Genomic DNA, 20,323 nt, shown 5'->3' on the forward strand with positions numbered 1-20,323 from the left:
TAACCTGTACTTACAGGAAGAGATTAAATTAACCCTGCAAAAGCAACAAGGTTTGATTATGTTATCAGATGCATGTGCTGTTTCTCTGAATTAGATTATTTATAATTTGCCTTTTCCCTTCATTAATCAGCAAAATCAGGTTGCAGTCACGTGTTCCCAGCTTGGATGTGTTTGCTGCATCTGAGTCAGACTTCAAGAGAAGCTGGAGTGTCCCAAAGCTTCTGGTTCCCCCTCTGATGATCACCAGCTCTATAAAAGATGGGATCTCTCACCACAAACACCTCATTTTGAAGGGGAAAAGTCACTTCCTAAAGCCCTGATATAACACTCCTGAACCTAAACTTGCCATCAGCGCCTGTGGATGGTGCAGAGGATGGATATGGATTAATTCAAAGGGTTTTAGTACTGCTTTCAGAAAGAAAAAAGGCTGTGTGAGCTCCAGAGCCAGCACTGTGAGCACCAGAACCACAGTCTGGTTCTTTACTTGTCCCAAATGCTTAACCTGAGCATCAGCAGCAGTGCAAGCTGGCACTGGAGGATTTAGAGACTCTCTTTTCTTCATGGATTTTCTGGTAACTTAGTGTTGCATTAACTCAACATTCTATGCACAAATTGGGTTATTCATCTTTATGACAATTACATTAACTTAATTAGCTCTGTAGAGCTTGATTGATGCTCTAGTGATTACAGCAAGGTGACAAAATGTGAGGCTACCCGGGAGAGCTCCTGGTATGGCTGGTTGGTCACTTCTTTTCCTGTCAGGAACCTCTGACAATAAATGATAAAAACATAAAACAAGCCAAAACCATAGAATCCATACTTGCAGAAAACAGCTCAGCCTCCAACTCCCTCAGGGATACTTCTCTCAGGAAAAAACATACCAACAGCAGAAAAATAGCCTTTCTTGTTGCTGTGGCTTCAAGGTGGCTAAAATTTGGGAGGAAGGGAAAAAGGAAGCCTAGATAAGCAGCATATCAGAGGAAATCTGGATAAGGTGACTTTTCTGGACTTTGGTCTTTGCATCTGCTAAATGAAAAAAAAATACATATACAATCTTATATATACATGTGGAAATGAGGGATAATGAACCTATACCATTGATTTCAGCAGGCTCCAGAGCACACCAAACTGTCCTTCCACAGTTCTCCACAGCAGTCCCATTAGTGCTTCAAATAATTGGATACATTTCTCCCATGCAGCTGTGTGTTTAAACAGGCATCACTGACCTCACCTCCAGTGCTGTGTTTCCACATTTTCACCCAATCCTTTATTTCCTCTTGCATTCTTTCCCCAATCCTATCACCTGTGGCATTCACATTCTCTGAAATGAGAGAGACATAATTCTCTCTCTCAGGGTTTTTTTTCCTGGAGAAGCACAGAGAGAAGAAGAGAAAAACAATTCTTATATCTACCTGCTGCTCCTGATGTTTTGCACATGTAGAATGTGTTAAGAAGATTGTTTATTGTCAGTTGGATTCTGCTGAGGATTGTTTTGTTTCCTTGGCCAATCACTCAAAGCTGTGTCCTGGCTGTCTGGAGACAGTCACAAATTGTCTTTAATATCTTTTAGTATTCTTTGTAGTACAACATCTCTTTAATATAGTATTAATGTAATATAGTATAGTTTAATAAAGCAATTGTTCAGCCTTCTGAATCAATAGAATCAGACACCAATCATTCCTCATGTCGCAGATTTCCTGTTTTACTATAATCACCCGCTGAAAACACACCAGCTCTGTGTTTCCTTAATTTCTGACACATATAACTTTCACAGCCAAGTAAACACACGGCAGAATCCTTGCCATCGGGTCCCAGCAGCTTTTTCTGGAGCTAAAGCAGCTCGTTATCCCCACCTGGAGGAGCAGTGCTCACTCACAGCCAGTCAATATCTACAAAGGGACGTGAAGGACACGGCAGGAATCCCAGCACAGGACACACGTGAAAAATGCATATTTTATGACTGCATTTCGTAAATATTAAAAGGAATATTATATGTGTTGTGTTAGAAAGTGATGCTATATTAATTCTCTTAAGTAGTGTGTTAAATATTGTTTTAGATTATAACATAATGTTAAAATAGAAACTGTGCTATGTAGGATGCTTTTTTTAAAAGAAAGGACTTGCAGTGAGATAGCAGCCACAGGACACCTGAATCTTTCAGAGAAAGAGAATTTATTGCCCTCTTATCAGAAGAAATGAACTTCTTCCCGCCTCGAAGGCACTGTGAGGATTCAGAGGAAGAAGCTGACACTGCCCAGACAGAATCCTGTGTTTGAATGGGATTTATACATCATGTATGAGGTGTATGAATATGCAACAGGCTGTTGCTTTTAATCTTCTGTTAACCCCTTCTGTGGGTCCTTTTTCGTACTTGTTTTGCCTAGAAAAGGTACCCGGACGTCCGTAACTCTTTGTCTCTATTGTCTCTTATTGTCCTAATTCAAATTGTCCAAATTATTATTACTCTAATTGTATTGCTATTTTTATAATCATTTTTTTTACTATTAAGCTTTTAAAATTTTAAAAACATGATTAGAGTTTTTCACAAACACCTTCACAGGGGCAGTGCAGGGACAGGCACTGATCTGGTGACCAGGGACAGAACTCGAGGAAATGGCACAAAGCTGAGCCAGGGGAGGTTTAGGCTGGATACTGAGAAAAGGCTCTTATCCAGAGGGTGGCTGAGCACTGGAAGAGGCTCCCCAGGGCAAACCTGGCATAGATCAAGGAGTGTTTGGATAGGGCCCTGAGGCAGGCAGGCACAGGGTGGGATTGCTGGGTGCCCTCGGTGATCCCTGAGGGGCGCTCCCAGCTCGGGCCATTCCCCGGCTCTACCACGGCCGCGGCCCTGCCCGCCCTCAGCGCGGGCCGGCTCCATGGCAACGCCGCCGTGACGTCATCCGCGCGGGCCGTGACGCGCAAGGGGCGCGCGGGCGCGGGGAGAGAGCGGGGTCCGCGCTGAGGGCCGGGAGCCGAGCGGCGGCATGGCCGGGCCGCACCTGCAGCAGCCCAGCTTCCTGCTGGTGAGTGCGGGAACACGGCCTCCTCCTCCTTCCTGCTGGGGGAATGCAGCGGGAAAAGGCCGGGCCGGGCCGGGCGGGCAGAGGAGGTGCGCGGTGCTGCTCTCCCGGCCGCTGCAGCCCCGGGTGTGGCGGGAATGCTGAGGGGTGATTGTGGCGGTGATGGCCGCGGTGAGTGCTGTCCTGAGGGGGGATTGTGGAGGACATGGCCGCGGTGAGTGCTGTCCTGAGGGAATGCTGAGGGGGGATTGCGGGGTCATGGCCGCGGTGAGTGCTGTCCTGAGGGAATGCTGAGGGGGGATTGCGGGGTCATGGCCGCGTTAGGTGCTGTCTTATCCTGCCCTGCCCGGCTGCCATGATCACATTTCCCTTGTGGTTTGTGCCAGGCCACGCTGAAGGCGGATTGTGTCAACAAACCGTTCGCGCAGAGGTGCCGCGATCTGGAGACCATCATCGAGGAGCTGCCTGCCAAGGTGAGCGGCCCCTGCCTCTCCAGAACCTCCCTGCTTGGCGTGATTCAGGGAAACTGGTTTTTATATTACTGCTTAGATTGTTCCTCTCTGTCTTACCAAGACAATCTGTGTGGAACGGGCTGCCCTGGGAGATGTTCAGGGAAGGGACACTCAGTGCCAGGGTCTGGTTGACTCGTTGATGTCTGGTCACAGGATGGACTCGAGATCTCAGCTCTTTTCCAACCTAACTCATTCTGTGATTCTGGGTTTTGGGGGCCTCCAATGAAACAGTGTTGCCAAGAATTAAGAACCTTTTCTAGTCATTAAAGGGTTGTTTCATTTCACTGCCCATCATTAACGCCTTTCAGCCTCAGTTTGCAAACAAAACTTGGTTTTAAAATGTGGCAAATAACTGCAAGTGATGCTGATGAGCATTGTTGTAACTCCAGTAGGATCAGAAATCAGGATAGGTCTCCCATGATTGCCATGTTAGAGTGCAGTGTTTGAATGGACAGTCTGCCCAGTGATAACCCAGAAACAGACATAAATAAATGGCTGACATATCTCTGTGTGTTCTAGTACAGGCAGGAGAGATTGTCCAAGTAAAGAATTGTGCACGTCAATTCTTTGTGTCTGTTTTCCCTGCAGGAACTCCATGGCATCTTCCCATGGCTGGTGGAGAGCATTTTTGGCAGCCTGGATGGCATCATCGTGGGCTGGAACCTTCGCTGCCTGCAGGGAAGAACAAACCCCAATGAATATTCTGTGGCTCTGGATTTCCTGGATCCCAGGTGAACTCATTCATTTCAGCACAGATTAGGAAATGGGTTGGTGAACAAATGACCAGTGTTTGGCCTTTTTCCACTGTGCAAAGCTAAGCTCACAGAAGTGAGGCAGCAGAGGGGTTTTTATTCACCATGGGATTCACTTTCTGATGCTTGTTTGCAGTGGCCCGATGATGAAGCTGGTTTACAAACTCCAAGCAGAAGAGTACAGATATGATTTCCCAGTCTCATATCTTCCAGTGAGTAACTGAATAGTTTGTAACGAGGGAATGTAGTTGTTGTGGAAATTTGCATGCACTTTGTACATACATTTCAGTGCAGGCCAAAGTGTGGCCTCGGTGCTCCAGGTTTGGAGCAGACCCATTTATTGAAATGGCTCCTGAGTGGAGGAGGAGAGTTCCCAGCCATAAAATCTCCAGGAGATTGTGGCTCTCAGCAGCTGGATGTGTGTGTTCAGCCAAGAAAGCTGCACTGTGATTCTTACTCTGTCCCCAGAGGGAGTTGTGTGGTTATTGGTAGTTGCAGGATTGAAAGCAGTTTTCTCAGTTTATCCCAGAACAGTGCCTTCCCTGCCTGTGCTGTGTGCCTGTGTTTGAGGTCTGACTGCTCTCCTGGATGTAAAGTGTCACATTTCCAGCAAAAGTGTTCATCTGCACAGTTGTTTTGCTGTGTTTCTTCTATTGCTGCCACCTACATGCTGTCTAGAAATTGGTTCAGATAGTCCTACAGGCTTTGACAACAGGAAACCTCATTTAAATATATGCTAATTGTTGGGCCACAGCTCAGTTACCTGGACAAAAGCAGCAGCCAAACACCAATACTCTGCTGCTCCCACTCCAACTGGGAAAGTTACTGTAAAGGCTTTTAAAAAAAATACTGAATTTAAATTTGGAAAATACTGAATTTTCATTTTTAGAGAGAAAGTTGAGTGTTTTCAACTTGCCCTGTACAACCCTGCATTTGGGCACAGAACTCCTGCAATGCAATAAAATCACTGAGCTGAATATAGAGATCACCCCAGAATGCTGGAATGCACAATCTCACTATCTGAAAACATATTTTGCAATATGCTGAGTACCCAGATTAATATTCCATTACTCTGTAATGAAATTATAAACATTTCTTTACTCTCTTTCAGGGCCCTGTGAAGGCTTCAATACAAGAGCAAGTTCTACCAGAATGTTCTTTATACCACAACAAGGTCCAGTTTCCTTCATCTGGTGGTTTAGGTTTGAATTTGGCTCTTAGTATCCTTTTAATTGTTGAGCATCTAATTTTTTTTTAAATATCTAAAACTGAGAGATCATTAGTGTTTCTGTTAAACATTTCTTATCTATGTGGGGTAAATCATGGTCATGCTGAAGTGTTTGGGCTGATTAGAAATGTTTAGATTAGAATTTAAAATAAACGTGTCCTCTTATAAACCCTTCTTGGAGGAATTTCTGGCCTTAATCAAGTCAACAACAAAATTCCCAGTGTTTCTCAGCAGAGCCTGTATTTCACAATTTTTGTTTTTGTAACTGCTTGTAGTTTATGCAATATGGCAGGAAAAGGGCACATTCACTTTGCATTTTTGGAAGCAGTGTAGCTGTAGCTGAGCTGGTTTCAGTTTGAAATAGTCAGATGTGCCAAGAGTAGCACAGAACACTTTGTCACACAGAGAACACCTCAATCTCCACTGTTTCAGCCAGCTGGAGAGCAAGAAGCCAAGGCTGAATTTGCTTAAAAGCTCTGGCAAGGTACATTATCATTGACAAAGTACAAATGTGTCTGTTCAGCATCTCCCAGTATCCAACAGCTGTACCTGCTTTTATTATGTGATCCTTAACTCTGTTCTTCCAGATCCATTTGAATATTACATGTTTTACTTTGCAATCAGTTTGATTACACAGAAGGTAAGTACCTTTCCAATTTTTTCCCTTAAAATAGTACTGCCCTTTCTCCATAATACTCTTAAGAGCCTGCTGGGGTGCTGTGTAGCTAAATTAACAGCAATTTCATCTGTTCTGTTGAAATTTGTTATTGCTTTGGTTCACTTGGTGATCCAAGACTGGATGATAAACAAAGTACCTCCCTTGGATTCACCAGTGAGCAGCCATGGCAGCAAGGAGCAGGCAATGGTTTCTGTCCCCCTGTACCCAGTGAGGGTTTCTCTGCAGTCACAAGCACAGCTTGGTGCTGTGGGCTGTGGTTCTTTGGTTCCTCTGCCTGTTGTTCCCTCTCTTCTGCCTGGTTACAGTCACTGCTGCAGCAGCCCTTCTGTCACAGCTCATTTTCCTCTGCTCCAGGGCTGTTTGCTGCCAGTTCACCCTTTCTAACACAGGGCTTCTGCTTTTTTATGCTGAGAGGGTCTGACATCACCCCCAGCACTGCCTTAAAGCAGCAGTGTTTAACCCCAGGTACATCTGTGTGTCTCTTGCAGAACTCTCCTGCCACCCATCATGTCAGCCCTTCCAACAGTGCTTATTTCATCCTGGTGGACACGTACCTCAAGTGTTTCCTGCCCACAGAAGGAAGTGTCCTTCCTCCACCTTCTTCAAACCCTGGGGGAGCCATCCCTTCCCCTACTCCCAGGTAATGGCTCCAGTGTCAGGGGCAAATTGTAGGAACAGTGCAGGCAGAATATGGCTTGTTGGAACTGTCTTGGTTTGGAAGGACAGGAGTCTGCTGAGGAAGGCAGGAGCCTCCCCTGAAATGGAGAATGTAAACGCTCCCCACCCCTCTGAATTGCTGTAAATTTTGAATTAAGGGGCTCTCAGGCAAAAATATGGGAGCAGGAAATAACAGATCTTTAATAGGGAAGAAAAAAATAAAAGGATAAAACAAACAATGCAGTACACCAGAACAACAGTGACAGAGTCAGAACCCAGCCTGACACCCTGTGGGTCAGGGTGTTGGCAGCAGTCCCATTGGAATTGTGGCTCAGCCCTCCTGCAGTGTCAGGGGTGGTTCTGCTGGAGCAGGGATCCTGTAGAGAAGGATGGATTCTTCCTCTGATGATCCAGTGGAAGGAGAGGCAGCTGCTGTTCCTCTGGGGAATCCAGTGGAGAAGCCGTGCTGGTGTCTCAAAACCTCTGGATTATATCTGGGTAGCAATGCTTGGCTCCTCCCTCTGGGCTCACATCTCCCAATGGGATGCTGTAGTTCTTATCAGCCATGCAGGGACATTCAATAGCTGTTATCAGCAATGTCCCCTCCCCAGGGAGGAGTGATTGTGGTCACTCAGAGAGAGAGATAAAGCAAACTGCCCACTTGACAAAGGTAATCTGCCATACAGATGGTAATTGAAAACATCTTGCATTGCAATTTTCAACAGGAATGAAATTGAATAGAAAACACCTCCACACTTCATCTGTATGTACTTATTACATAGGAACAGTGGTGCAGTGCTTGGTTATAGTTAGAGTTGAAGTAATTGGTAATTACAGGAAGTTGCAGAATTTTGAAATGTGCAATCAATTATGCAGTTGGAAAGACTGTTTCAAAGTGTATAAAATACTGATTCAAACAATGATGCATCCCTCCATCCCCCTGTGCTGCACCAAGCCCTCCTGACTCGTGTCATTCCATGCATTTGTCCTCCAGGTCCCCAGCAGTGCCTTTCTCCTCCTATGGCATGCACCACACCAGCCTGCTGAAGAGGCACATTGCCCACCAGCCCTCTGTGAACGCTGACCCAGCCTCCCAGGAGATCTGGAGATCAGAAACACTGCTTCAGGTACCTACCATTTAAGGAAGGAAGTGCCCTGCTCACTGAGGGATCTCTTCTTGTTAAAGCACAGGCAGATTGGCCAGTTTGCTTTAGCTTGGTTTGGAATTGAGCAGTGCAGCTGCTGCTTCCTGTTATTGCAACAAAGAACCACTGTGAGGTGTTAAGTTGTAGCTTGGAAAGGCACTTAATACCTTTTCTTAGACTAAGGATCTAAGGCATTTGAGTATTTTTTTCTGGAAAAGTTTCTGCATCTGATTTTCTTTTTTAAATCTTACACCAGTTCTACACTCTATGCAAAACCAAAGGTTAAACCCAGCCAAGTTGGTTTTGTTCATTATCAAGGGAAGGAAAAGAAAATCTGAATTTAGCAATTATTCTGAAACAAGTTCCTATCATGTTGCTGAGCTGACTAATTGATGCCTGGCAGGTGCTGAGTTTGTCATCTCAGCCATTGGCATAACCTGGAACATCTTGAATAGGTACTGCCAATTTAGCAGTATAGCTTAGTTTTCAACTTATATACTGTGGTCTTTCTTATATTATCTTCTGACTGACAGTGTGGGATTACTTCTCTTTCCCTACCTGAGAAAATACTTGTCTTGCAGATCTTTGTTGAAATGTGGCTCCATCATTACTCACTGGAAATGTATCAGAAAATGCAGTCCCCTCACGTCAAGGTAATAGTTTGTACTGCACTTGTGAACATCACCTGGTGGTTGAGCTCTTACCTTGGGGTAAATCTCCTGTTGTGTGCAGAATTTATTTTTGTGCATTGGTCCAAAGGAAAGAAATAACTTAGCAGAGTGTCTACATAAGTGTGCCAGAGTTGGTAATCCAGTTACAAAGAATGTTGTGAATAAGTGTGTCATCCAGATTTGCCTTCATTGCAGAAGTTGTGTTAGTTTTGTTCTGGTTTTCGTTTCTTTTTTTTTGTTCAAGATGAGTTTGTGGGATGGTCACAACAATCTGAACATCAAAGTATTAACGATTGAGAAGATGCCACTGTAAAACCATTGTGTTAAATCCCACTGGGGCAACAAGACTGCTAAAAATAGCCCAAATTGATTTCCAGCAGAGATAGCAACTGTTACTGAAATACCAATTAGCAATTTCTAACATCCATAACTGTTTTTAGCCTAAATCCAAATTCAAAAAAAATCTTTCCAAACTGCTATTTTTATTGTTTCATGTTCCAAAATATGCTTCTCACCATAATGGTGTCAGAAGCAGTTCTGTAGCTGCAGAATTTGGATTACCTGACAAGCTCTTGCTCAGATAATTCACTGTTGTAAGCAGTTTGTGGTGGCCTGTTCAGTAACAAACTACTGCATGTAAGAAGTGAGTAAGTGTTGGGGAGGCTAAGATTGAAGGCATTATAAATGTAAAGGGAATTTGAAGGAGAAAATTCTGATCCTCTGAATTCCCTCTGGGTCACAGTGGGACTTTCATAGAAGGGGAGAGATGTAATAAAAGCTACTCAGGATTTATTCCTGTGTGGAAGTGCAATATGGGAGTTGACTGAAAAATTCTAATCCTTCACTCCACAGGATATGAAATAAAACACATTTATATTTTGCTAGGGAAAAACATTGGAGAGCTGAAATGTGATGGGTTTTGTCTTTTACTCTCAAATTTGAGGTCAAAATGCAAACTCACTAATGTTGCAAAGTCTCCACTTGGGACTCCCAGCAGCATGGCTGTGCACCTGTGATGGAAAGGCTTTGCTTGAAGTACCTTTGGTCTGTCTGTCTGTCCAGTCTCTGTGCATCAAGCGCTGTGCTTAGGGCAGAAATGATGATTGCTTTAAACTTCTCTCTGTTCACCCTCTGTATTTCAGATGCTTTCTTCTAGCACTAGGGAGCAGCAGTTGCAGACAATGACTCTGCACCTTATGGTGGAGTAGGGCCTAGGTAGAGCTTACAGTTCTCTGAAATCAGCACTTCAGGATCCTCCACAAGGTGTGTTGAGCCACAGCCTGAGGCCATAATTCCCTGATGGTATTTTAGTTTCATTTTTGATGGGAAGTAATCATGAGCATGTAAAATAGGAAGTCTTCCTCTTTGGGGGGGTGGAGCAGTGGAATGGGGGACTGGAATTCCCCATGAGATACATGAATGGATGAAGGATCTCTCCTGCAGGACTGAGGGAAGGTTCCAGATCAGGGCAGGACTGTTCATTGGCCTGTGATGCTTCAACTGAGCTTTGTAGTCTGGGTGGGCTGAGGGAGAGCAGGCTGCCTTGTAGCTCCTCAGATGAGCAAGTAGAACGTCCAGAAGTAGAAGTTGTGTTTTAGCACAAGCATTAAAGACCTTGACTGGAAACCCAAGATGGCCCTATTCTTTATTCTTAAATTCTTGACAATTCTGCAGGTTCACTTGATTGCATTCAGCCTTCTGTGTGCTTGGGAGGAAGGGAATTAGGGACATTCAGTGCTGGATCTAGAGCTGTGTGACCATCACTGATAGGAAATGGCTGCATGTCTGTTTTGGAAGGTGGGGTGAGGTTCTGCAGAACTTGCTCACTCTGTCCAGCAGCCAGATTTGTTTGCTGTCATGGGCCAAACAGATCTCAGATCAGTAACTTTCTTGAGAAGGACAGTCATAGATTTTTCTTAAGCCTTGGTAATGTCATCACAGACTTCCCTTTGTGGGTAGAAGGCAGTGGAATGGGAATGAATAGTAAACATTTTCTTTTGAGAAGATACACATTACAGCTTTGCATTCTTCTTGGGTCTGTGTGAACCTGAGGTTGATGCTATTTGCTCTGCTGTCATTGTTTTCCCTTTTAATTCAACTATTTTCCAATTCTTTTGTCTGTTTGTTTTTTCTCTCTCTCTGATGATCTAGAGTCCAAGTGTGCAGCAGCTTTTTTCCTATTCCCTTCTGCTGTTACCACAAGAAACACTTAAAAAGAAGTAGTTTGATCAAACTTTGTCATGCTTCCTGACCTTCCAAAGCCAGGTGTTCAGCCCCCAGCACTGCATGTGGAACAGCCATGAAAATCCAGGGGGTTGCAGGTTCCTGTGGCAGGGGAATCAGTTTGGAAGCAGAAAATCTGCCCAAGCTCTTGGGGAGCCTGCAGGAACCATCCCATCCTGCCACTCCAAGGGTGTGGAACCAGAAGCTGCCAGACTGGCAGCAGAGGAGATGGGGTAGAGGCTGTTTAAAGACAGCAGAGGTGTGATCTGGAGAGTTAGTTTAGATGCCTGACAACAGTCATTGGGGTCTGTGTAGTGTACATTTTTTGTTTTATGTTTTTTCATTAATTTCATACATGTGTGTCACTGTTGCTACAGTATCCTCTTCACTGTCATAGTCAGAAAATACTGGTCAGGTTGTTCCTTCAAGAAGGGATCTGGCTGAGGCTTGCAGAGACTTCATTGTTATGGCAAGGTGCCTTTTGCATCAGCATACCTGTGCTGGGTATGTCTTTGCCTTTTTAGATGTGTAATGTTTCCCTCACAGCAAGAGTAATTTCCTCTTTTGAGGAAATTCACAAGATCTGCAGCCTTCCCAAAAAGCCTTTAAATAGAGAGAAGACACAGGATTTCTCTGGACAGGAAAGTCCAATTTAAACTTCTTCCACATACAATCTGTGCTTCTGCAGCAGAACAGGAAGAAATGACCACGTTTTCAAAGCAGATGTAAAAAAGCTTGCAGAATATTGCCCTCTTACTCCATTTTTAATAAACAGTGTGTAAATCCTTGTTGCTGCAATTCAATTCGCTTCTGAAATGGGGAATTTATTTGGCAAAAGCTCCATATCCCCCACCAGTCCTTGCTCTGAGCTCAGCAAAGAGAGCAGCCAATTTTTGGATACTTGCTCCCAGTTGGATAAGAAGTACTATGAATCAGACTACTGAAAGAAGAGGATACTGTGGCTGCAGTTGTTTTGTGATATGTTGTCCCTGACTGTATTTGTGATGTTCATTTTTCCCCCCACCCTTCTTCCTTGGGCTCATTCTCACTTTTTTTTTCTCTTGCTCTCTTCTCTCCTTTTTTCCCTCCCCCCTTCCTTTTTGTTTCTGTTGTCTCAGCTGGAGGTTCTCCACTACCGACTCAGTATCTCCAGTAAACACCACGGTAGTCCTGCCCAATCCAGCTACCAGGCCCTCCACGCATACCAAGTATTACCATCTTTTCATTTGGTTTCCTTTTTTAAGAATCTTGTTCCATCCTATAATCTGCCAAGTGTATTGGTGCTGGCTGTACAGCAGCTCCTTCTGCCAAGGTGTGGTTTTATAATTTGGGAACGTTGCATTGAAATTCACCAAATTGTTCAGTGAAACTGATACTGAGAGATGTTAGCAAAGGTGATGGAGAAAAGAGTTAAACTCTAGCATGTTATGAGGACTGATTGGAAACTGTATTTCTAGAGATGCATTTTTGCAATGTAAGACTTACCAGCTATGCTGTGTTTTGGCACCAAAGCTGTCTCCACCAATGGCAGATTTCTGCCTCTCACTCAGTAGTCATTTAAGCAAACCTTGCGTGGAAGAAAAGATCAGAATTTGCATGGCTGTCACCCAGATTAAGGTAGGTAACATCTGGGGGTTTTTAGCCAAGGAAATGTCATTGGATAATACTAAATTTGTGGTGGCAATGTCAATTTGGCTGTCCACTTTTGCAAAAGCACAAGTGGTACATTTGCAGATTGTTCAGGAAATGTGCATGCAAAAACATTCCTGTTGGAACAGATTGCTGATTCCTCTTTTCCTACTTCAGCCCTTTATTCATTGGGTCTTCATTTTGGGAATGGGGAGGGTTGAGCTTATGTACTGTAAAGCTCTTTAGCACTACATGGCATTTCCCTGCTCTTTAATCCTTTTGTTTTGTTTTGTTTTAATTAAGTGCTATGATATCTCAAGGTGCTGTTTAGAAAGGGACACAGAAAGTACTACCTCAAATCTATTTTACTTTATATTCATGTAATTACTATATTGAGAATTAACAGTGGTACACATCCATCCTGTACAAAAAGGTTTAACAACAAAAACACTTGTGAGGAAAAGTAGTTTTTAAACCAGTGACATTCACAATGGTGGTGATCCAGGCTAAGAGGAAATTGTATGTGGAGAAACTACTAACATCACCCAAAATGCTGTATTGAAATAGGGTGGTTTTGTAAATTCCAAAGGTACCTTCAGGGGGTGCTTGGGGCTTTTAAAATGACACCTTTCAAGGCCTGAGCAGAGTACTCAGCCTCTCTAATTGCTGTGGAGATCCTGCTCCAAAGTCCAAGGCCAACACAACTTCTTGGAGTTCTACCTTCTGCATAAACTCATCAGGACTGTGGGAAATGTGCTGATCCAAGTTGGAGCTGTCAGAAACAAGCCCAGCCTTCATTAGAACTGGTAAAGGTTTAACCCTCCCTCCCTTAGGAGAGTCCCAGGCCTGGCTGCACTGCAGGGCTGTGTGTGTCATGGAGCCTGGAGTGCATGTCACAGTGTGTTCAGAGTCTCAAAGTGTAAAAAGGCATTTGCTGTGCCTCAGGCATTGCTGAGAGAGGACAGAAACACACTGACACAGACACTCCCTCCCTGCTTCAGGCACTAGAAACTTCTTGCAGCTAATCCCACGCACCTTTCCAGCACTTTCCATTGTATTTGCAGCTGTAAGTTACATTTCATGTACATTACTTTTCTCAACTTCTGTGAAACAGAATACAAATCTCAAAATCTGCCTTCAGTGGTGGATTGGTATTAGCTCACTACTCCTAGAGCAGATTACAGCAGCAAAGGAGTTTGTGCCTTGAAGCAGCACTTCCGTGCCTCGTGCACCTCCCTGCTGTGTCACACTGCTCACAGTAACATCACTGTGGCTCACCATGGCTCCTGCTGCTGCTCCCAGCCAGGCTGTTCTCCCCTGAGGCTGCTGGAACCTCAGGATCTCACAGGACTCAAACCAGTTCCTGTTTTACTGTAACTGTCCAGGATTGCTCTCTCCTGTAAGGCCGATGGTACCAGCGTAGGAAGGAGAACTCAGTACAGCCAGCCATGAGTATAAGCAAAGGACCTGCTGTGCTTCTGCAGCAAGGAACTTGTAGCCATAATGAGAGGCTGAATATTCTTTTTTCAGAAAAGGGTAAGTCAAAATCTACAAGTTATTCTGTTCTTTAAAGCGAGCCCAAAATTCAGTGCATTAGAGAACTGTAGATAACTTTTCTTACAATCCAAATTTGCTGCTGTTTCTTAGTGAGCTGATGGCAGAAGATTGATGCAGCTTGTCCTGGGGAGCAAACCTGTCCAAAATCAGGTGGCACCAAACTATGGTGAAGAACCTAGAAGGAAAAGAGCATTTCCTGTATTTTGATCTGAGAATATAATTTTCCTGAATTCCCTGGACATTTAGCAAATGACACTCATTAGTGCCTCTCTTTTGCTTTGAATCCAGGAGTCATTCAAGCCCACTGAAGAGCACGTGCTAGTGGTAAGACTGCTTGTGAAACATCTGCATGCTTTCAGCAACAGCCTGAAACCAGAGCCTCTCTCCCCTTCAGCCCACTCCCACACAGCCAGCCCACTGGAGGAGTTTAAAAGGTTGGTACATGAGCATGTCTCTGAAATGTACAGAACTGGAAAGCTGAGCTTTCTCCATGAAAATCTCAGCTTTCCTTGAGAGGTTGAATTAGGCTGTTTTGATGCTAAATAGAGAAGTACATTATTAAAAATACATGAGAGCTAATGGATTATGTTTCTCACATCCTCTGAGGGAGGGCATCTTCAGCAGCAGCTGTTGCACCAGTCTATAGGGGAAAGAAAATGCTACCAGAGAATTCTGGCCAAAATTAGTTTAGTATTTGGTATTTAATAACTTGAGTTGAAATTCAATGACTTGAAGTAGTTTCAGTAAAAAAGGAACAAATTTTGCTCAGTTCTTTCTCTCTTTGCATTTGTGGAAGTGTGTTGGGTTGGGTGTTAGTTTTTAAAATTTGCTGCCAGTTTATACACGTGACTGTCTTTGAATCTCTTTGCAGGGTTGTGATTCCTCGGTTTGTCCAGGAGAAGCTTTACATCTTTTTGCAGCACTGTTTTGGCCACTGGCCTCTGGATGCCTCCTTCAGAGCAGTATGTACTTGCTTCTCCACTTAGTCTGTACTCAACAGAACTACTTATTAGTTACTAGGACTAGTTATTAGTTACTAGAACTAGTTAATAGTTATTGCTGTTTAGCAGCTGTTTCTTGGTCATTTTTTTTTTGTTGTTTCTTGGTCATCTCTCTTTTCTAGACCAGTAAACTTCATATAACAAATAAAAAAATTAACAGAAAGCCCTTCCTGCCTTCCTTTGCAATGAAGTGCTGGCACTCATGTGGGTTTATGTGTGACTTTGCCCAGGTTCTTGAGATGTGGCTGAGTTACCTGCAGCCCTGGAGGTACGCGCCCGAGAAGCCCCCGCAGAGCACGGAGCCTTTGCCTCGCAGCGTCTCAGAGAAATGGTGAGGAGGGGAGCAGCTGGGGCTGATCTGAGCCAAACCTGAGCAAAACAGCAGGATTTCAGGAACTGTGCACCAGCCTGAGTTAAATTCCTCAGTTATTCCCTAGTTATAAGACTAGAGAATGATTTCTTAGAACACTAGTTTTTGTATTGAGAGTATTCTTTTCTCTCAGTGTAAGTTGACCATCTTTCCAGAGACAGTATAAAACATCCCCTTAGTGCTTTATTTGGTAGAAGACAAAATAACACTTCTTTAAATAGGTGTACTCACAAATCCTGTACTCACTTTGACAGGGCTGCCTTCATTCAAGAGAACCTGCTCATGTACACCAAGCTGTTTGTGGGATTTCTCAACAGAGCTCTTCGGACAGACTTGGTCAGTCCCAAAAATGCCCTCATGGTGTTCCGAGTAGCAAAGGTCTTTGCTCAGCCCAATCTAGCTGAAATGATCCTCAAAGGTAAAAGGATATTTTGACATCTTCTGTTTTCCTGTCTCAATCTTTCCTCACAGTAGTTACATCTCATCTCATTAGCAGAGCTGCACTTCTCTCCCATTTTTCATGCTATTTGCCATTCAAAAGTCTGTCTTCACTAATGTGTCTCAATTGGTTTAGTAAGTCTATAGTTCTCTTCTAATCACCATAGATTGCATTTCACAATTTTTCTTTAAAGGACAAAGAACCCAATTACAATTGTCAGTTTTTCTGATGCTTGTATTATTTCATTACATACCTCAAGATTTAAACTTCATAGATCTCTGAAAGTCTCTGTACTTAGTAAAAGAGTCATGCATGCATTTCAGGATAATTAGGATATAGTGAATTTGGGAGTGGTGACATTTGACAAGTATCAATATCTGAAGTATGTTTCTCCCCTGCCTTTTGTTGAAAAATATGAATTTTAAATGCTGCTTTGTATGGTCTGCATTAAATGCAGGCTGACATTTCCTGCTCTGGGCAGAGAGAAAGTAAATAATGAACACTAATTAAGGCCTCCTTCCCCTTTGAACTCTCTCTCTAAGGCAGCTGGACCTTCCCCAGCAAGACCAATATTATGTAACCATCATCAGTTCTTTTTTCAAATTCCAGGAGAACAGTTATTCCTGGAGCCAGAGCTTGTGATTCCCCACCGGCAACACCGACTTTTTATGAGCCCCACTCTTGGGGGGAGTTTTTTGTCATCACGGTCTCCAGCTGTTACAGATGCCTCATTTAAGGTGAAGAGTCATGTTTACAGCCTGGAAGGACAGGATTTCCAGTATAAACAGATGTTTGGCACAGAAGTCAGGAATTTGGTAAGCAACAAGCTCTTTTGCACCTGCCTTTCTCCTGAGACAGATGTTCCTCAGTGCTGAGCATCCATACCAAAAGTTAAAAGTAGAAAGCTTCACACCTTGCATTACTGAATAATTTAGTTTGCTTTTGGACCCTGAGGGGTCTCAGTCCAGCACAGCTGTAAAAATCTGCTTCTCTTTGATAAATAATAAGTTAATGTAACAGCTTGCTGCCTTGGAGCAGGACATGGTGTTTCCTCTCAAACATGCTTACTGTGATCTTCTGGTTCATCAGTACCTACCAGTAACTCAGAGAAAATCAGCAGGAAAAATTAAAAAAGCAGCTGAAGAACCTCAGCAGCTCTGAGGTTTTTAAATGCTCCAACAGAACTGCCTCTGCCCTGTTGGAAATCCAGCTAACAGCACAAATCCATATGCACTAAGGAAGTGAGTTTGCTGGGATTGCTCTCACTTTCAGCTGTCAAGGCACAGTTTTATCCATGTATTGATGCTTAGTAGTCCTTTATCTTCATCTCACACAGTTTTTGGTGTTTGTTTTAGGTGTTAAAACTGGCCCAGTTAATTTGTCAGGCACAGCAGACAGCAAAGTCCATATCAGACCATTCTGCAGAGACCATGGCCAGCCAGTCCTTCTTCTCCTGGTTTAGATTCACACCATCTGACATGAATGGTTCCTACACAGGCAATGACCTTGATGAAATTGGGCAGGACAGCATCAAAAAGACAGATGAATATTTAGAGAAGGCACTGGAATATTTGTGCCAGATCTTTAAGGTAAGTAACATCTTTCTAAGAACTTGGCAATGAGAACAAAAGTCAGGATTTGTCAAATGTACATCTGTGTCTCCTGTGCTGTGTGGGGTCACAAAGCTGTCCAGAGACCTTGCTAGTACATGTTAACATCATCTCAACTTTGCCCTTTTCAATGTAGATGGAATTAGGTGTTATGAATTTTTAAGTATCAAACCTACTTTGTTTAAGTGATGACTCTTTTGGACTGTATAATTTATACCAAACCTGTTTATACCAAGGTGTCCTCTTGTTTCCAAACAGGCAGTTTTAAAAACTCTCCTGTATTTTCTAAATGTAGAGCTGTAAAAATACAACTGCAGTTATGGACAAACTGTTAAAAATAATAGATTAATTTCTCTGCAGCCACACTCCCTTGTACAGAATTGCCCATGGAGACAACTCTTTGATACTCCTTGGGAGCTAAGGGAGATACAAACCAGAGCACCAATCTAGAACTGGACAAGAACAGGCAAATCTGGAGAGGATTATCTCATTTTAATGTCTAACTGAGGTGCTCTTTAGCAGTTCTTGGTATCTGAGCTGGCTGTCAAAGACTTCCAAGGCTAATGAGTTTGTGAAGTGAGGAATAAATTCAATAGAGGGTGGATCAAACACCTGCTTTAGAAGTGTGTTATTCATTCTTGCATAGCTGAGTGAAGCCCAGCTGACCCAGATGATGATGAAGTGTGGGACAGCTCAAGATGAGAATGGAAAGAAACAACTTCCAGACTGCATTGCCAGTGAGAACGGCCTCATCCTCACCCCCCTTGGCAGGTACCAGGTGAGAGAAAAACAACTCCAAATCACTGCTGGGCTGTTCTTGAAAATACAACAGAAATGCACCTTACCTGGGGCTAAGAGAGGTGCCAGTACAAAGGTGTTTCAGGTGGGAGCTGCAAGTTGAGGTGTTTCTTTGCCCATTTGTAGATCATAAATGGCTTAAGGAGGTTCGAGCTGCAGTACCAGGGGGACACCGAGCTCCAGCCCATCCGCAGCTACGAGAACGCGGCTCTGGTGCGGCTCCTGTTCCGCCTGTCCTCGGCGCTCAACGAGAGGGTGAGCCCAGCCCTGCCCTCCTCCTCCTCCTCCTCCTCCTCCTGGCCTTCCCCTGCACCTGTACCTGTGCGACACTGTCGGGTTTTCGGCTGTTTGAGGGGCCTGGAGAGGCCCTGAGTGGCCTTGGGGCAGCCGCGTATCGAAGGACGAGAAGAGGCTTCAGTTCTTCTTTCGGTTTTTATGTTTATTAATTGTTTATCTAAAAGATTTTCTCTCGGCCCGACAGAGCTCTGCTCAGCAGCCAGCCATGAGCACACTCCCTGCCCTCCAGGCAGCCACCTATCTTTATACCCATTGTTACGTGTACAATATTTATCATTTTTCCCCAATACCATTTATTTTTATTGTCCGGTGCACTTTTAGTAATGACCAATCCTAAAGTGCCACCATGACCAAAGAAGATGGAGGAGAAGAAGAAGAAGAAGAAGGACAGGACACGCCCCAATTCCTCCATCTTACTTCTCTAAACCCCCCTGTACAGAAATCCTAAACCCTGTGTCTCACTCTCTAATTAACTAATCCCTTCACCATTCACCCCGGTGAAACCCTCCTATCCTCATACAGGTGTCGCCTCCTGTGTAGGATCAAAGTCCAGCCACCAGACACTTCTGGAACATTCCAGGACTCCCGAGCCCCCCAAGGGTGCTCTCGGTGGCTCAGCACCTCAGGACTGAGATCCTGAGATCCGACACGACACTTGCTTTGTTCTTACTCCATCTTCTCCACTGTGCTCTACATGGATATTTTCTAGTAGTATCAGCCTGCTTCTGTACCTGTCATTCTGCTTTTCCTACACAGAACATTGCACTGTGATTTATTAAGGGACTCATGGTTGATGAACAAGGGAATAACATTCATAGTAAATGCTTCTGAACAGGAAAAGCAATTCTTTTCTTAGTGCAGACTTGCCCTGTGTTTTCATACTTAATGCTTTTTATACCATTTCTGCTGTTTAAAAGTGCAGTTTGATCCCTATAATCCTCACTCTCTATCTTAAGAAAATCATAAATAAGTTACTTTATGACAGCATTTGCAGAAGGACACTAACTTTTGAATGCCTCTTCCCTCAGTTTGCAGATCAGATGGAAGTGCTTTGCTCCAGGGATGATTTTGTTGGCAGACTGTGTCGCTACCACCTGACCAACCCCCAGCTCATACAGAAAATCAGGTACAGCCCCGTGGTGAGGGACAGAACGAGCCACAACTGGGGACCCAGGATCAGCCTGAGGTTTCTGGCCAGCTACAGGACTCTGATCTCTTTGCTGCTGATCTACTTCCTTGCATCCTGGTTTTATGTCGGGCCAGTTGGCTGCACATTCATTATCCTAACTGGGTATTTTCTGTATGCTGTAATAATGACTTTTTTCTTCGAAGGATGGAAACCACATGAACACTAGTTTCCTCTTCCTGGCTTCTAGAAATAAATGTTTTAAGGATGAGTCTAAGATTCCATGACTAAAATGTTTTAATTATATCAGCTCTTCTTAAAATATTTTTAATACTAAAGTTAATGGAATTTTATAAACATTGATGTGGCCTTGTCGAGATAATCAATGTAAATTTTATTTTTATAAAAGTCTTCCTGTAGATCAAGTGGATATGTTGTTTGGGTTTGGTTTTTTTTTTGAGGGGGGAGGAATGAGCCATGAGTATTTATAAAACTGCAGTCCTGCCACAGGTGCATCCCATCACTGACTCCTGACCAGTTCTCCCAGTTCACTGAGGACAGGAAGGATGTGGTGCAGGAGACACTGAGCCATTTGTGATTTTGTCCCCT

General features: G+C 43.8%; 1 protein-coding gene across 2 annotated transcripts; it reads left to right on the top strand.

Annotated features, from left to right (window-relative positions):
- Positions 1-2,871: 2,871 nt before the first annotated feature.
- SMPD4 (sphingomyelin phosphodiesterase 4) lies at positions 2,872-20,144 on the top strand. Of its 2 annotated transcripts, XM_074554419.1 has the most exons (19): positions 2,872-3,023; positions 3,407-3,493; positions 4,121-4,263; positions 4,421-4,496; positions 5,396-5,504; positions 6,100-6,152; positions 6,680-6,831; positions 7,843-7,975; positions 8,575-8,646; positions 12,006-12,095; positions 14,362-14,507; positions 14,945-15,035; positions 15,305-15,405; positions 15,699-15,862; positions 16,493-16,698; positions 17,239-17,472; positions 18,140-18,271; positions 18,418-18,546; positions 19,617-20,144. In XM_074554419.1, exons 1-19 carry the CDS (start codon positions 2,985-2,987, stop codon positions 19,941-19,943), a joined length of 2,484 nt encoding a protein of 827 aa, XP_074410520.1. In that variant the 5' UTR covers positions 2,872-2,984; the 3' UTR covers positions 19,944-20,144. The 2 variants fall into 2 exon arrangements, with proteins under 2 accessions (XP_074410520.1, XP_074410521.1); XM_074554420.1 differs by lacking the exon at positions 12,006-12,095.
- Positions 20,145-20,323: the final 179 nt, after the last annotated feature.

Source organism: Zonotrichia albicollis, chromosome 18 (assembly GCF_047830755.1).
Source record: "Zonotrichia albicollis isolate bZonAlb1 chromosome 18, bZonAlb1.hap1, whole genome shotgun sequence".
Taxonomy (NCBI): Eukaryota; Metazoa; Chordata; class Aves; order Passeriformes; family Passerellidae; genus Zonotrichia; species Zonotrichia albicollis.

Excerpts from the sequence above, each read along its gene's own strand:
- SMPD4 (XM_074554419.1), top strand. The coding sequence starts at position 2,985 with ATGGCCGGGCCGCACCTGCAGCAGCCCAGCTTCCTGCTG. Across the intron at positions 12,096-14,361 it reads AGGCCCTCCACGCATACCAA|GAGTCATTCAAGCCCACTGA; the intron begins GTATTACCATCT and ends CTTTGAATCCAG. Across the intron at positions 15,036-15,304 it reads TGGATGCCTCCTTCAGAGCA|GTTCTTGAGATGTGGCTGAG; the intron begins GTATGTACTTGC and ends GACTTTGCCCAG.